The sequence below is a fragment of the Cottoperca gobio genome, chromosome 23 (genome assembly GCF_900634415.1).
Source record: "Cottoperca gobio chromosome 23, fCotGob3.1, whole genome shotgun sequence".
In the NCBI taxonomy this organism is placed as follows: Eukaryota; Metazoa; Chordata; class Actinopteri; order Perciformes; family Bovichtidae; genus Cottoperca; species Cottoperca gobio.
The window spans coordinates 8107501-8126013 of NC_041377.1; the positions used below are offsets into that span (position 1 = coordinate 8107501).

At 44.5% G+C, this 18513-nt stretch overlaps 1 protein-coding gene across 1 annotated transcript in view; it reads right to left on the reverse strand.

Annotated features, from left to right (window-relative positions):
* The window catches only part of camk1da (calcium/calmodulin-dependent protein kinase 1Da), a 32562-nt gene extending 14368 nt beyond the window's left edge, over positions 1-18194 (reverse strand). Inside the window, 3 exon segments of the mRNA XM_029462086.1 lie at positions 3173-3247; positions 6341-6472; positions 17897-18194. Coding sequence (XP_029317946.1) covers positions 3173-3247; positions 6341-6472; positions 17897-17994 — 305 coding nt within the window. The 5' untranslated portion in view covers positions 17995-18194.
* Between the last annotated feature and the right edge of the window lie 319 nt (positions 18195-18513).

Sequence of the window (18513 nt, forward strand, 5' to 3'; positions counted from 1 at the left end):
TTGCCTCTGATAAAGTTTACGTCAGGATCAGGAATCATGGCTGCGCCTGCTGCCCTGGTCCTGCTGGATACCGGGAAGCCTTTTTGACATTTTCCTGGATTCATCCACACTTTCTCTTTTTCAACACAACATAATTTCTGTCAAATATTGTTTTTGTACTATGTTATTTATAATAATAATAATAATAATAATAATAATAATAATAATAATACATTTTATTTGGAGGCGCCTTTCAAGACACCCAAGGACACCGTACAAAATACAAGAGATAAAAACAGCAGGACATTGGAAGGGAGAGCAAACAAACAATACCAGAGATATGGTTGAGACACAGGAAGAAAGCAATAAAGAGAAAAGGGGGGAGGGGAGGAGGAGGATACAGGATGATTGATACTACAGAGAGTAGGCCAGTTTGAACAGGTGAGTTTTGAGTTGGGACTTGAATGTTGTAACAGTTTCAGACTGTCAGATGTGTGGAGGGATAGAGTTCCAGAGCTTGGGAGCAGTGCAGCTGAAGGCCCTGGCACCCATGGTGATAAGGCGTGATGTGGGGATCGTCAGTAGACCAGCTGAGGATGAGCGGAGGGAGCGGGAGGGGGTATACTCCTGAAGGAGGTCACTTAGGTAGGTGGGGGCGAGTTTGTGAAGGGCTTTGTAGGTGGCAGGATGTTTTTGTAGTTGATCCGGGATTGAACAGGGAGCCAGTGAAGTTTCAGGAGGATGGGGGTGATATGTTCAGAGGATTTGGTGCGGGTCGTGATCCGGGCAGCGGCGTTTTGGATGATTTGAAGTCGGTTGAGCAGTTTGGTTGGAAGGCCAGAGAGAACAGCATTACAGTAGTCGATCCGTGATGTCACAAAAGCGTGGACCAAGACTTCTCTACTGGATTGGGACAGGGACGGGCAGAGTCTGGAGATGTTGCGCAGGTGGAAAAAAGCAGTGCGGGTGATGTTCTTTATGTGGGGTACAAAGGAGAGGGTGCTGTCCAGAGTGACACCAAGGCTCTTGACTTGACTGGAGAACGGTACGGAGAAGCCATCAATGATGAAGTTTGGGGCAGTGGAAGTTTGTGTTTTGGATAAAGTGCTTTTGGAGCCGATGAGAAGGGCCTCAGTTTTGTCGCCATTGAGTTTCAAGGAGTTCCTGGTCATCCAGCTCCGAACGTCTTGTAGGCAGGTGGTGAGGGATGTGGGTGGGAGGCCAGTGGTGGGTTTTGTAGAAATGTAGACCTGAGTGTCATCGGCATAACAGTGAAAGTGGACATTGTGGTGGCGGAGGATTGTGCCAAGGGGAAGGAGGTAGATAATGAACAATAGTGGACCCAGTACTGACCCCTGGGGGACACCCCATGAAACAGCAGAACACCTGGACCTGTGGTTGTTCAGTTGCACATATTGTTGTCTGTTGTAGAGATAAGATGAAAACCAGGAAAGTGCTACACCAGAGATCCCAATGTCAGCCAGGCGCTGGATGAGTGTCTGGTGGGAGATGGTGTCAAAGCGGTGAGGTCAAGGAGGATAAGGATGGTGAGTAGTCCAGAGTCCGCTGCACGGAGGAGGTCGTTGGTGAGTTTGACCAGGGCTGTTTCAGTACTGTGGTTGGGGCGGAAACCAGATTGAAAAGATTCATGGAGGTTGTTTGTGTCGAGGTGCAGCTGAAGTTGAGCAGCAACGACTCGCTCAAGGGTTTTGGAGATGAAGGAGAGGTTGGAGATGGGCCGGTAATGGTTTAGGTCAGCACCAGGCTTTTTGAGAACGGGCGTAATTGCAGCTGTTTTGAGGGAGGGGGGTACAGATCCAGAGTTAATTATTCTTGTGATCATGGGGGTGATGGAAGGCAGACAGGCTTTGATGAGGATAGTGGGGAGGGGGTCGAGCTGACAGGTAGTGAGTTTGGATTTAAGGATGAGCTTGGAGATGGTCGTTTCTGTTGCTAGTGAGAAGTTGGAGAGGGTGCTGGTGAATGGTTGGCTTGTGGTAGCCATCCAGGGTGGATCACTTGGGGAAGTACAGGATGAGGCCAGCTGATGATGGATGGTGTTGATTTTGGTGTCAAATTATTGCAGGAAGTCATTGCAGTGGTCGGTGGAGACATCTGGAGGGAGAGTTGTAGCAGGCTGAAGTAGGTGGCTGACTGTTGAGAAGAGGGTTCTAGTGTTATTTTTACCAGTGTTGAATAGGTTGGAGTAGTAGGAAGATTTTGCGGTGGAGAGAGCATTCTTGTAGAGGTGTAGGTGTTCAGTGTAAAGTTGGATGTGCACTGAGAGTCCAGTCTTTTTCCACAGCCGCTCGAGTCGACGACCAGTGGTTTTTAGTTGTCGAAGGTCTGCGGTGAACCAGGGAGCAGTGTGAACAAAGGAGACTGTGCGAGTTTTGAGGGGGGCCAGAGCATCCAGGGAAGAGGAGAGATAGTCATTGTAGTGACTCACCAGTTCAGCAGGGGAGAAGGATGGGGAGGACTGGGGGAGGAGTTAATGAGGGTGGTGAGATCCGTGGGGTTGATGTGTTTAATGTTTCTGAAGGAGATGGTCCGATGCTTTTTTATGGTGGATAGGGGGGCGTTGACCTTAAAGGACATAACTTTATGGTCAGAGATGGGGAACTCTGCAACAGTGAGGTTAGAGGGAGTAAGACCAGTGCAGCAGATTAAATCCAGTATGTGACCTTTGTTATGCGTTGGGAAGTGCTGTTGTGTGCATGCTGTGTGATACCAAGACATTCAAGAAGTGAGGTGAAGTCATTGGCAAGAGTACTTGAAGGGTCGTCGTTATGGATGTTAAAGTCCCCCACAAGGATCACAGTGGGGGACATCGCACAGACAGATGTTAAAAGTTCTGATAGTTCAGTGAGAAAAACAGCAGAGGTTTTAGGAGGTCTGTAGATGGTAACAATAAATCCCATGTATGCATGCATGTATGTATGTATGTATGTATGTATGTATGTATGTATGTATGTATGTATGTATGTATGTATGTATGTATGTATGTATGTCATTTAATGGCACAGCTGTGTGCAGTACCTATTTAAGAAATAGATAGAAGATAGAAATACTTAAGAAAGCTGAGAACCCTGCGCAAAGTATTAGGGTTCTCAGTTCCCTCTAAGTCCCAGAAGACATCATACAGCCGCTGTATCGGCCTCCAAAAGGAGTAGAGAGTAAAAGTCCAACTCACAGCTGCATGATCAGGTAGAGGTGGTCAGGACTCTCATGGATGTCCTCCAGCGCGACAATGTTCTCATGCTTGATCCTGCAAAGCAAAACACACGGTCGGTAAAGTCTTTTATTAAAACCCCCCCCCCCCCAGTAACAAAACGAAAGGACTTGATAATAGCCTACTGATGAACTGAGAATCCAGAAGAACTGTGTGGTTCTGTGACAGGTGGAGAACAGTCAGGAAATAGAAAGTTCACTGAAATGTTTGCAACTTTCTCCTGATTTCTCCATGGTAACGGCTCTAAGATGAAGGTGCTTCCATCCACGTGTGTGTGACTAACTCCAGTGCATGTTAGCATCCAAACGACCTCCAGTGCATGTTAGGAGCTACACTGCCTCGAGTGCATGTTAGGAGCTACACCACCTCCAGTGCATGTTATGAGCTACACCACCTCCAGTGCATGTTAGCAGCTAAACTACCTCTAGTACAGTGGTTCTTAACCTTATTGGAAGTACTGAACCCTGCAAGCTTCATCAGTGCATTCACCGAACCCTTCGTAATTGGAAAAATAAAATATGATTTCTTCAAAACATAGGTATATATTTTATTAGTGCACAAAATGAATCATGCATCAGTTGCACACAAAATCACTGTGTTCAAAGAACAAAACCAACATGAATTTCACACAAAAACATAACTCAATGAATATTTACTGCAAATCAATGTGACTTTTGTTGTTGCCATTCAGATACAAGTTCAGAAATGCACGGCTTCACCTTGGCAAGTGCCACTCTCATATCATTTTTGCAACAAAGTCTGTTCCTTTTCTTAGTTTTCATGTCTACCATCCTTGAAAAGGATTGCTCGCAAAGATACGTTGTAACAAACGGTATGAGTATCTCAAGGGCTTTCTTAGCAATAAGAGGGTATGGTACGATTTGGTGACACCAAAACGTTGAGAGCGTTGTTGTTCTGAAGAGTTGCTGTTGAAGCTGGCTCTGCTGAAGTTCCCATGATTTCATCGAGGTATTCATCGTTGACATCTGCTTTCGCATACTAAACGTGAACGGCTGTCTCACCCATGCTGGATATGACTCTCTGGTGGGGAAGTATCCATCGAGAGACTTTGCAAGCTCATCTAAGTGCATGGCAATTGCTTGCTTCAGCTCCCCAGGTACAGAAATGTCTCTAATTCCAGACACGACTTCGATCTTACTTACACAGTCGTCCAGCAGGGGAAAGTTTGCGAAGTTATCATTCTCTGTTCGTCGTTTACATAAAGGTAGCTTTTTTTTAAACGCCTTCAGGTTTTCTTCCGCTTGGATCATGTTCACTCCACCGCCCTGCATCTGTCGATTGAGATGATTGAGAGCATCGAAAATATCGGCCATGTAAGCCAAAATGAGAATGAACTCAGAATTTTCGAAGCAATCTGCGTGACAATGATGGTACTCTCGCAAAAACAGGGCTAATTCCACACGCATGGCAAAAACACGATTCAGCACCTTTCCCCAGGATAACCACCGAACGTTAGAATGGTACGGAAGTACCTCAAATTCAGAGCAATTTCATTACACAGCTCTTTGAAGATGCGGTGCTTCATAGCACTATTTTGCACGTAGTTCACACATTCAACTACAATTTTTAATACTTCTGCCAGTTTTGGAGGCAAGGTTTTTGTTGCCAACGCACGCCTGTGCAGAACACAGTGCGTAACAATGATGTGTGGTGCATCGGATTTCACCAGCGCTCCAAAACCAGAGTGTCGTCCCAGCATGGCTGGAGCTCCGTCCAAACAAACTGCAGAAACCATATTCCACGAAAGATCGTTGTCTCTGAAGAAGTCATCCACGAGTTTCTTCACATCGACTGCCTTGGTTGTTGTTGTAAGAGGCTTACAAAATAAAAAAAACTTCCTTCATCACGTCGTCCCATCTCCATGCAGCTTTAGGAAGTGTTCCTTTAGTTTTGTTGGTGCTAGACTAGAATTGCTCAACTTGGAATTGCAAATCATGCATTGAGGACGCTGACTCCCATCACGTTCCTTTATACACGTGAATCCATATTGTACGTATTCGTCCAACCACTTTCTTTTTTTGCTCGACATAGTTAGTATGAAGGGATTGAAAGATTAAAAGAAAATCACAAATGACGTACAATCACAACAGCCACAAGTCGACTACTGAGCTCACCAAGTTCCCTGCAGCAGATATATCAAAGCCAAGCAATGTGGCATGATCAGCTGCAGCCAATGATGGCCAAGTGGGCTGAATTTATTTTGTGTAACGCATTTTTACTTAGCAACTAAATATTTGTAATCTAACACGGCGAAGAAAAATTGTGTGTTGCCAAATTGTTGGCAGCCAATTTTTTTACGGATCACAAAAACGACCCGACATTGCTAGTGTAAACCGGGCTATACTGTGTGTGTCTTGACCCCTGCCGAACCCCTGAGAGTGACTGAACAAACCCCTGGGGTTCGATCGAACCCATCTTAAGAACCACTGCTCTAGTACATGTTAGGAGCTACACTACCTCCAGTGCATGTTAGCAGTGACACTATCTCCAGTGCATGTTAGGAGCTACACCACCTCCAATGCATGTTAGCAGCTAAACTACCTCCAGTGCATGTTAGGAGCTAAACTACACCCAGTGCATGTAAGCAGCTACACCACCTCCAGTGCATGTTAGGAGCTAAACTACCTCTAGTACATGTTAGCAGCTAAACTACCTCCAGTGCATGTTAGGAGCTAAACGACCTCCAGTGCATGTTAGGAGCTAAACTACCTCCAGTGCATGTTAGGAGCTAAACTACCTCCAGTGCATGTTAGCAGCTAAACTACCTCCAGTGTATGTTAGGAGCTAAACTACCTCCAGTGCATGTCAGGAGCTACACCACCTCCAGTGCATGTTAAGAGCTACACTACCTCCAGTGCATGTTAGCAGCTAAACTACCTCCAGCGCATGTTAGCAGCTAAACTACCTCCAGTGCATGTTAGCAGCTGCGTGTGCCGACTCAGTTATTCCCGTGGATCTATAATGGATGTTCTTCTCCCTGTAAAACTTCAGAATGAATGGCCTGGACCAGTCACATTGACTTCCAACTCCAACAGACAAAGTAGGCTGGATGCACATTTGCTCCGATAACCAGGGATTAGGAGTGTGTGTTTTTATAACATCACTCACTTCCTCAGCACAGCTATCTCGTTCTCGATGCTGCTCTCCTTCCCCTTCAGAGCCTTCTTAGGGATGCACTTCACCGCAAACATCCGGCCCGTCAGCTTCTCCTGGGCCAGGACGACCTCGGAAAACGCTCCTCTGTCAACACAAAAACAAAGAGTCACAGGATTCGCAAACATCTTTTTTGGACAATAAAATCTCCCATCCTCAACTGGTGCCCTTGTGGTTTTCACATTAAACACGACTTCACAACACAGAGCTATGAACACGTCCTGTGGGGGGAGCTGTACAGTCTGCAGGCTGCATGGATTCATCTAAAAAAGAGAAACTCATCCTTAAATCTACAGCCTCACATCAACCAGCAGGATTAAAACACGCAGTTTTTAAGATATTCTCCCAGTAGCATGGAGGCTATTTAGAACAAAGACAAATTGACGTTTCCACCTGATTGAGTATTTAACATGTAAACTAACATTCTTTAGTAATATAACACCTTCTTAGTCCTTTAGGGCTCATTGTAACAGATAATAAAAATAATAATAACAGTATATTTTCTGAGATGTTTATTTTGTACAGGTATCTAATCATTTTGATGAGCAGAATAATAGACTTCAATGACAATAATTGTTATTAGTAATAATGATAATAATGTGTTTTGATCTCCCAAGTGTAACATTAGGACATTAACAGTCTTTATATTTGTTCAGAACGGCTACTATGGTTGAAAGTCATTTAAAATGTTTGTTTCTTGCTTCATCAAATTTGATAATCCGGGCACCCGTCTCAGACACAAAGTCTTTCAGTTCTGTTTGTCTGTGTGTGTCGAATGAAGATGAGCAAATTAATCTGCTGAACCGTGTTGACTCCTGTGTGGATCTGCCTTCAGCTTCACTAACATCCTCTCTCCTCTGCACAACATGAGAATGTTTTAAAACCAGCTAAACGCACAATGATATTGAATTTAAGAAGGCTCTTGTAAGGCGCTTCATGGCCTGCTATGCTTCTGACCTTTTACTCCCATATGAGCTTGTACGAGTCTTATTTCTGTTCTGTCCAGGCTCTGAACTGAGGAGGGCAGAAACTAAAGTGGGACAACTACCTGCATGTGGAAATAAGTCTGGCTGGGTCACTTTCATCTTTTTAATTAAGCTTATTGCATTACTGCTTTTTGTCCACTAAATGCGAACACAACATTGACATGTTATAAAGTTATGAATGTGTGTGAATGGGTTGGCAAACAGTTGCCTATTTACACAGGCAGCAGACACAGAGCAACATTAGCATTCATTTGAAGTCATGTTTCTGAAGGCCAGTATTCACTCGTCTTTTAGCTCTGCTTTGTTCTCCACCAACTCCACTATGTTCATCAGCTAGCTGCTAACTACTATCTGCTGTGGGCCGTAAAACTAAGACATCAGCTGAAACAGACAAACACCAGACACAACACATTCCCATCAGCTGCAGCTGAACTTTGAGTTTAGTGCTAACAAGCCAAACTCAAATGGTGACCACAGTCAACATTACACCTGCTAAACACCGGTAACACCATGTAACACCATGTAACACCAGTAACACCATGTAACACAGGTAACAGCATTAATACCATGTAACACCGGTAACACCATGTAACACCGGTAACATCATTAACACAGGTAACACCGTTAACACCATGTAACACCATTAACACCGTGTAACACAGGTAACACCGTTAACAGCATTAACACCATGTAACACTGGTAACACCATGTAACTGTCATGATCGTGATGTTTGTATATCCTGTTTTATTTTGAAGTGTTCACTCCCCCTTATGTCATGTCTAGTTGTACTTCCTATCTGTGTGTTTCCCTCTGTGATTGTTGATTTGTTCCTCCTGTGTCCGTTCACCTTGCCCTGTTTTAGCTTCTCTCCCCAGCTGGGTCTCGTTCCCCTCGTTTAGTGTCTGTGTGTATATATCCCTGTCTTTCCTAGTGTTCCTTGTCAGATCGTCATCTAAGTGTCACCCTTGCAGATGTCTCCTTGTCCTTCCTCATGCTCCCCGTGTCATCCTGGTTTGTCTTTTCAGTTTACTTTTTACCCTTTTGTATTTTTGTTACTTTGTAAGCTTTTTGGAATAAAGCCCTCTTTTTGTTAATCTTCTCGTCTGCCGTCTTGCATTTGAGTCCTCACCTTTTTCCCCCCGTGACAGTAACACCATTAACACTGGTAACACCGTTAACACCATGTAACACAATTAACACTGTGTAACACAGGTAGCACCGTGTAAACAGTCTGTCTCTCACTCACTCACTCACCACACACACACACATTGTATGACAGTGTGAAGTAAATAAACTCCTGATTGTATTGATTCACACTTGATGATTATCACATGTACTTGTCCACCTCAATCAATATGTATTATTGCACAACATGTATTTCTGCACAAATGTATAATGAGCACTATATTAGTTATGAATGTGAAACACTGTAGGTTCTTTTCAGAGAGTTTCAGGTCTACCTCCATCTCGTCACAACAACACTGCCCACCAAGGGGCGTAACCGCGCCAACATGGACCATTGAGAGACGACGACACCCCTTTTGAAGATAATATAGCAAAAATGTTTATGATGTACTGGTTACACTTTCCAACAGACAGCTAACTGGCTCTTTATTGATTCGGACTGTGGTGAGGTGTGTGAAAGTGCCCTCAGCTGAGAGTATTATTTAAATGCTGTCATCATCACTTTAAATAAATACTATCTTGATCATTTAGCAGTTTACTGGATTCATTTGAAAGGTAATCATAGCACCCTCTGGGCTTCTAAACCCAACAACAGCGATAGGAACGGATAGACTAGAATAGGCTGACAAGGTGACCGTGACACATTTAACATGGAGACTGACAGCAGCCAGCAGTGCTTCTAAATGTCAAGCTGAAAATACATTAATTAAAAAAAAGACTTTTCAGTGTTTTAGCATCCAAGATGTTTTGTAAATGACCTGCTACTATTTCCAGCTGCTGCAGTAAAGTATGGTAATGGAATATTTTTCATCAATGTTATGGTTAACATTTGGTGTTACTGTATATCCATTATAGAAGAGGCTAAGAGGTCACAGTAGTGATTAAAACGAAGACCATGATCACTCTTTAACATGGATGGAACCGTCTTCATCCACAGGGTCCCCTCAGGGCTGTGTCCATTGTCTGCTATACCCCCCCCCCCCTCACAGTACTATCAACAAGAGACAGGTGGTAGACAACTACAAGTAGATTGGGATTTTCTATTGATAACAAGCTCAATTTTAAATTGTAACACTGAGTTGCTGTGTAAGAAGGGCCAGCAACATTTTTTGTGCATCCAGAAACTATTTCTCATTCATTTCAATGACATTACGCAGGGTTGTCTAGCAAAAAAGCAGAACCTTGTTTAACGCTTGCTGCGACGTCTTGTGAATGCGCCTTTCGCCAATTAAATGCATACAGCTGCACGTCTATCTCAGGAGGTAGAATGGTCGTCCAATGGTCGGAGGGTTGGTGGTTCAATCCCCAGCCCCTGCAGTCGGCAAGTCAAAGTATCCTTTGGCAAGATACTGGCATGGCCAATGGTGTGTGTGAATAGTTATCCTTATGAGCTGATGTGCACCTTGTATGGTAGCCTCTGACTCTGTATGAATGTGTGAGAATGGGTGAATGCTGACATGTGTTGAAAAGCGCTTTGAGTGATCGCAAAATATTGGAAAAGTGCTGTATAAATGCAGTCCATTTAACATTTACGTTCCTCATAGATTACTTTCGTAGTGTAAACAGGGAAGTTCTCCTGTTTACCAGATTGCAGGTTTGTAGTATTAGAAACCACTGTGCAGTGTTTTTCCCTATGATAAACCTGATTTAAAATCTCTATTGGATAAACAAAGTAACCTAATGATGTAGTGAAATGGCTCAAGCTTTGGTCTAATTGGCATGATTCACACCTGTATTAACGAGCCTGTCATTAAACAAGAGTCAAAAATGCAAACACATAAACCTCTTCACATCAGAAAGTCCATTAATGGCCTTCTGTTGGCTCACAAAGGGGTCAGGGGCCGGGAAACTGACATTAATTGAGGCTGTGAAATGGCAGAGTAATTGTACTAATTCACTAAGTGCACAATGTTAACACATCTCTCACAAGATGAAGCTCAACCACAAACATCCTCCATGCACAATGCATCCCTGTTATTCAGACTCCTGCTGCCATCACGGAATTTTATCTTCAAGAAAAGTGTCATTGTGAGCATTGATCTGAAGTCTAAATGCAACTTGGTATGAACAGCGCTGTGTATTCAAATTAAATCAAGTAAAGCCTCAAAAAACATTGATTTTACAGATGAGAATAGGAGCAAAAAGTGCTACAAAAAAAGACAGCTGGGAAAGAACTGGTAAGCTTTCTGAATAGACACACACACACACACACACACACACACACACACACACACACACACACACACACACACACACACACACACACACACACACACACACACACACACACACACACACACACACACACACACACACACACACACACACTTGGAGTGAAATGAGGGAGAGGGAGATAAGAACATCCTTCCTTGTGTGTCTTCCTTCCTAATTTTTTTGTGGCTGTGTGTGTGCGCCTTAGTTTCAGAGTGTGTAGGCTTAAATAGCACTGTTGCCACGGCAGCAATTAAGTGCCAATTATAGCCGCAGCAGAAGATGAGGACGAGAGAGAGCGTACTGAGAGAAAATTTTCGTACAATCTTCTATGCAATTAAGAGCGTCAGCTAAATAAAATGTAATGTGATGTGATGTAAAGAGTAAAACCCACAAAACAGACACGCCAAGCAGTATTTGGTTTAAGAAGCTGAAGCCACCGTCCATATGGTGTGAAGACTGGGCTCCAGTCCAGCAGCAATGCCTCAGCAGATGGGACCTGCATGCAGAGCGCTGTAGGACATTAAACATTAACAGAAACACACAAACCAACGCAGGCTGAGATTACTTCACTATCAAATGATAATAACAGAGATGAACCAGTATACTGCATTGATGTCAAAGACATGCTGAGATCTGAGGTACAGAACATAATTCACACAGTAAAAACAGATGTTTATCTGGACACTGGATTTGTCCAACGTGCAGACAAGACAAAGTGTTATCTGGAGCTGACAGTGAGCCAGAGTGCACAGACTTACATTGTCATGTGGTCAGAAACTCTAAATGAATGCTAATGTGGCTCTAGGTTTCTGCTAGATGTGTTACTGTCTTTTTGGTTTTGGTTTAAGGTTTGGACATTGTGTGAATTTTATTTATAAAAATGTAACATTAAAGAATGACCTAAATCTACAATAACAGCAGAGCATGTACTTTAACAAACTGCCACAGTGAGAAAGATGTTGTTATATGGCAGTAGGTGACTCAGCAGTTTGTCTCGTATGACCTTGGAGAATCCCCAAATCACACAATGGATGGCTCGCAACAGCATCAAATGTGACACAAGGGTACAAGGCTGACTGCAGAAACATGAACACAGTATAACAAGAACCAAGCTGGGGTACGAGGTACACAGAGGGACCGATGGGGGGGGGGGGGGGCAGTGAAAGAAGTGAATGGAAGATGGGGAGAGACATGAGCTGACATGTTGGCGGTCCTCCACTCTAATAACTGGTGTGGAAGTAGTGATGATGAGGAGAGTAAAAGGAAGACTGCATGATATCCGGCCTGACGGGGAGGCTGCCTATTGTTCCTAACGCCAAGAGTGCAACAACCCCCACTTTGAGAATTACTGATTAAAAAAATTTGAATATAATCTCACCTAACAAAACATTCACGTGAATGATGAAGGACTCTTCAGCTTCAGCACAACAAGCTGTTAGATGCAGCGCTTCGTTTCCTCTCTGGCTGTTAGACATGGTAATAAGTCGTAATTAACACTCATCTTCCATGATGGCGACCTACATGTTTGCTGAAGAGATTCATCATAAAACAGACTCTATTGTATTGCCTGTATCAGTGTAAACAAGCCTTTTGCAAATATAAAACTCATGTTGTGATGTGGCGGCTGTTTTCTAAATTGGCGCACACAGATCCACACACACATGCCCACACTTGTTTTTTTTAAAGATTTCTATGCATTCATTTTCCCAGCAGCTCTACTACTTTTTCATGCATGCAGACCTAATCAGATATTCCTGGGTCACAACCAGAGAACATGTGTTAACAGGACTGTAATACAGCAACAAAGATTATTTAGTTAGCTTTATCTTCGATCCATTCAATAGAATACAAATTCATTAATAGCCAAGGTTACACAAACATAAGAGAGGTGTGTCAACAGCAGCAGAAAGTTACATCAGGGTGCGGCTCGAGGTTACACAGAGTGAAAGGCATCCACCAACAGCTTATTATGAATAACTGTGGGTAGGAGTGTAAGCTACAGAAATGACTGAAAGCTAGACAGTACTGCTCTGACTAGAATGATGACACATCGAACATTTCTCTCACACATACCAACATGTGTATGTAGTTTTGCATACAAGTGACTACACTTTGAGGTGTCAAATGTAGTCTTGCATAGCCTAACCTATCTGAAGAGAAAAGGTCTCTCTGCCTTAGACAGACAAAGGGGAGAAAGACAGGGGACAGCATGCAGAAAAGTGCCGTGGCTCAGATTTGAACCAACGGCACTGCTAAGGAATCAGTCTTAGTACATGGGGCACCTGCTCTACCTGGTGAGCTACAAGGGCACCCCCATAATCATTCTGTCAGAGGAGAAAAAGTGTCTTGGCCTGAGTATATTAGTTTGAACCATTAGCAATTGTCTTGGGCAGCGCTCAGTACAGGATGCAGCAACGATGCCGATAGCTGATAAAGGCGGTCAATGTCCGGCTTATACCCCCAGTGTACAGACGACCTCAACTGTAACACAACGTCTCTTTGGCTCTTTAAGTTCAAGACTGTTGTTTGTGTGCTGAATTGTGTTCTGCTCAAGGTCGACTTGTGTGTAACTTGGCCATGTCCAGCCAGATAACCCAGCCACACACACTGATCTAAGTACAGCAGTGGGACTACTGTGAAAGTAGGTCGGCAATAATGCAGAAGAAGCCTCGGAGATGCAGATAAGTGTGTGTGTGTGTGTGTGTGTTGTGTCTGTGTGTGTCTGTGTGTGTCTGTGTGTGCGTGTCCAGCAGTGGAGCTGCTTCCACTAACAGCATTCCCAATCTGATGGGCAACAGCTAACCGTTACCACGGCAACCCCCTGCCTGGCTGCCAAATATTATGGCAAATATTTTTTGGGTACATGGTGTTACACTATAACTAATCTGATAGCTGGAGCATAAGAAGGTTATTATGGTGAATACAAGACACAAGAAGCAGATAACAATGACTCCACAGGGTTAAACTGACGACTGAACTAGCTCTCACACCCACACACACACACACCACACATTTCACACACACACAACACACACACACGTTTAATAAGAGCACTCGGAATCTACTAGGGACCCTCACATACAGCAAACGGATCTACGCTTCCCGAAGATATAATGGAGCTCTGTTCATGATTCTGGTGACAGCCAGAGGTCAGAAGGCCTACTTTCTACTTTATTATATATTTAGAGAGCCAGAGAGTGAAGGTAGGGGAGAGAGAAGGGGATGAAAGGGCCCGGGGTCAGACTCCAACACAGGCCCGTTGTAGACATTTCACCACCATATGGTGGACTAGGCTGAATACATCTTGCAAAGTTTCCTCGTCTGTCTCGCTCTGAAATTGAATGGCAGCTGTGCAACCTGCTCTGTCGCTCGCTGTAGTCTCAACAGGAGCCGAGCAGATGGACAGGAAGATCAGATCTGCGTGTTCCTGCACAGAGATGGACGTCACATCCTCTCTCAACATCAGTCACTGCAGCAGTTCACCGTTACTTCACTATTACCATCAGCTTCTTCTCTGCATGTTCCATGATGAGCCTCCATGTTGTATTTGGTGAAGCAGCAAACAGGAAGAGAGAGCTGTTCTTTCAGACCAAAAGCTTTTTTCTACTTTTCTTTCTGGTGACGGCAGACAGTGGAAGGAAAGGAAGGCCGATTGAAAAATCCTTTAGAGGTGGAAAAGCCCACCCATAGGGGCCCCCTTAGGTTTATATGTGCTTCTGTTCCCAACCCTCAGTACTCTTCCTCCTCTTCCTACTCTTCCTCCTCTGCACTGGTATTTGGTTATAAGTTGCCACTGTCAGAAGCAGAGTCTCCAGTGAAAATATGCTGAGCTGCTTTCTGACAGCAGTCATTGAGGTTACTGTTGAAGTTCTTTTAACCTCTTGTCGTGTGGACGGACCCGCCGGCGGGCCCACCCCCCCCACAGAGGTTGTATCTTGCCCTGTGTTGTTTACAGTCCGCCATGATGGAGTTGGTACCCAACGCCACATATCGTTAGAAAGCTTAGAATCTCATCTATTTAGTGAGCAAAACAGCAAGTACAATCAGCTCCTCAAACTAGCAAGCAACCTCAAAACCATAACTGTGATACAACTCCCCCATGAAGCCTCGTCGTAATCCTGTAATAACTAATAATCCCAAAAAACACACTTCCTGTGTCATTGTAAAGGTCCAATAGATCGATTCCAGTACAAATATATTGATCGTCAACGTCGTCACATCCATAAATATCCATGAACAGCTGTTGAAATCTTTGAAATCAGCTGGTCGATGTGTGTGATTTCCATTCATTCTTGGTAATAACTGTATTCTCCGTACATGCAGCTCTGAGACAATGTCTCCAAGATGGATGCCGCACTGTGACCTTTCGATTGACACTTCATTTGAGGCAATCGGAGCTTCCATGCGTTATCTACAGCCATCAATAGCCAATGCGTGTCAACTTGATACGGAAGTGTCAGCCCCTCTTCTTTTGTTTACAGACCGAGCCTATAGCGACCGAGTCTCCCGATGACTGGCGTATCGTGTAGCCAATGAAATGCTGAGAATTTTGATGTCCTACTTCATAGGTCTTCAACAGGGGGTCCGCGACCGAGGTACTGCGGAATTGTTTGTAGATAAATTAATAAAAAAATGTTTTGCACAGTCAAATTCCCTCCTCACAACCTACAGTCAGAGACAGAGTGGAGGAAGGAGAGGGGTGAACTAAAAGAAATTTGCGCCACGCAACACCCCCGCCCCCATCGCACGGACCTCTTCAACCTTGTGTGTGTGTGTGTGTGTGTGTGTGAGCGGTATCGCGTATATATATATATATATATATATATCGATCTCCATCCGTTGTCTTGTAAACATCATGTCACTGATAACTGTGACATGATGTTTATAGCAGTTGAATTAAAAGCATACACACACACACACACACACACACACACACACACACACACACACACACAGTAAAACTGTGGACCAGCAATCCACTGAAGTTGGTTTTGTCAACCTTAGTTCTATTTATAAGATTGTATTTATAACAGGGATAAAAGAATATAAACGTGTCATGTCCTCACTACACTGTGCACACAGGGAAGTATATGACATAAAGAGGGGGGGGCTCTGCAGTCAGAAACAGTGCCAGCAGCAGGGAAGTAGAGCATCAATTAAGGGCAGCGTGCCCTACATGGCACAGTGACGTTCCCACAATGCACCAGCTTCATGCACGGCCACCCCTTTACATCATGTCTCGCTCTCAGACACACTCACACCATTCGTCTTTCTGTAGAGCTCCTTGGAAAGACCTTCCTGTGTGCACAAGTCCCTGAGTCTAAAACATGAGGATAATCCAACACATGCTGGTTCTTTTTCCTTTTGTACTTGTTCTTACTGCAGTCTACCCGAGACTCTCTCACACAGAACACACTCCTGTTGGAATTAAATTATTGAATAGCGAGCACCAGGGGAGGGTAATAAGACACCAAGGAGAGCCACACACACACACACACACACACACACACACACACACACACACACACACACACACACACACACACACACAGTGTGAGGAGAGTCAGATCTGTGACATCACATCCCGTCAGTACAGATAAAGCTCAGAAACGCTGACGCAGAGAAAATTCCACACTGCAGTAGAACTCGGACTAGTCATTAGGATTCCCACATGTGCTGCTACACCTGAACATACCGCTGCGGCTGCTGCTGCACCTGAACACTGCATGCAAACATTCAAATGTGTTTTTCTGTAAGTGTTGTTTTTGATGACAGTGTCTTTTTGGATGGCCAGGCTGCTGCTTTCATCCCTAAGAATGAGTCACAGCTACCATCTCTCCTTCATACGCACACACTCCCCCATTGCTCTTTTTTGCTGATGCACCAGGTTCAAAGATCTGTCAGCAGCTGTGGTTAATGTGTGGCTTCAACATGGAGGACTCGGATCATTGAGCCCAGGACCAGTCTGCATCCTAACTGTGTGAGAGAGTCTGTGAGAGAGAGACAGAGACAGAGAGAGACAGAGAGAGAGAGAGAGAGAGAGAGAGAGAGAGAGCGAGAGAGAGAGAGAGAGAGAGAGAGAGAGAGAGAGAGAGAGAGAGAGAGAGAGAGACAGTGTGTGTGTGTAAGAGAGAGAGTCTGTGAGAGAGAGCCAGAGATACAGAGAGAGCCAGAGAGAGAGCCAGAGACAGAGAGAGACAGAGAGAGGGAGAGAGAGGGAGAGAGAGACAGAGAGAGGAGAGAGAGGGAGAGAGAGACAGAGAGAGGAGAGAGAGAGACAGAGAGAGAGACAGAGAGAGACAGAGAGAGACAGAGAGAGGGAGACAGAGAGAACAGAGAGAGAGAGAGAGCGAGAGAGGGAGAGAGAGAGACAGAGACAGAGACGGAGAGAGACAGATAGAGGGAGAGTGAGTGAGTGAGTGAGTGAGTGAGGGAGTGAGGGAGTGAGGGAGTGAGTGAGGGAGTGAGTGAGTGTAGGTTATCTGCAGTAACTATCAGCTCGCTGTGCGTCCTCATTACACAACATGATGAGGTTCCTTCTATTCAGGGGAATTTGTTAATCCCTGCTCAGATAATCCCAATCTGCAGCGCCGTGTGTCTCACTGCTCTCAGCAGGACATACAGGCTCACAGGGAGAGGAGACCTGTCCTAACATGGAGCTGGAGAGGAACATCAGTGACCAGGTGAAACAAAGCGTGTGAGTGTCCTGGTGAGACTAAAACATCCAGCTGCTCAGCAGTGTGCACCAGAGAGACGCACATTAGAACATACAGACAAGAAATCCTCAAGTATCAGAGGTCAAATTACTCCTGAACATATGAACAGGAGTACTCCTGCATGGAGCTCTAAATACATAAATACACTGCTAACAGTACCGGATCATTCATGGCTCAAATGTATAAACGTGATGAAACAGATGTTAGTTTATAGTAAATCTGGAGAACCGTTGGCACACAGAGCCGTTCAGAAACATTATTATTATTATTATTATTATTATTATTATTATTATTATTATTATTATTATTATTGTGCAGGCTTTGTACAGGGATGCCAGGCTGCTGAGCGGCACATTAAGATCACTTACTGAAGACATTACTGAAATATGACTCAACTTAGTCCACTCACGTGCCCAGGACTTCTTTAAAATCAAAAATCTTTTTGATGTCATCGACCTGTTTTTTCCACGTCTCTCCTCTGCCGGTGTCTCCGTTCTCCCGAGCCATGGCGCTGCTTTCCCGGCCAAGTCCGACCGACCGACCGACACTGGGCTGCGGGGGAAAAGACAATATGGACGGAGAAGCAGGGAAGAATGAAGCCGAGCCGAGTGTCTGCTCCTCGGATACTGCAGGACACGAGAGTCCCTGCTGCCACCTCCTCCTCCCTGTGTGCGTGTGTGTGCGCGTGTCTTGTCTCCTTCTCCTAGGAGTATATTTATTGTTGAGAGGTTATTAAATTCTTTGAATTTGTCAAAATAAAGTTCGTTATTTCAGTGCATGTTTCAGGAGGAAAGGCCTCAGCTGTCCAGCAGAGCCACACTGAGCCTGTGAGGATCGGACACACACTGCTGCTACTAAACATTTAACTGTTAGACTTGTTAGCCATTTCAAAAACAATTCGTAATTTCTGTTGTGCTTTTATTTTGAAGGCAACATCCCCAGGTTTCCTGTATTACGCTGTTACGTGTGTGCAGCTTGACCTGCTCCACCTGCACGCCTAAACGTCAGTAATTGCTGCGCTGTCGG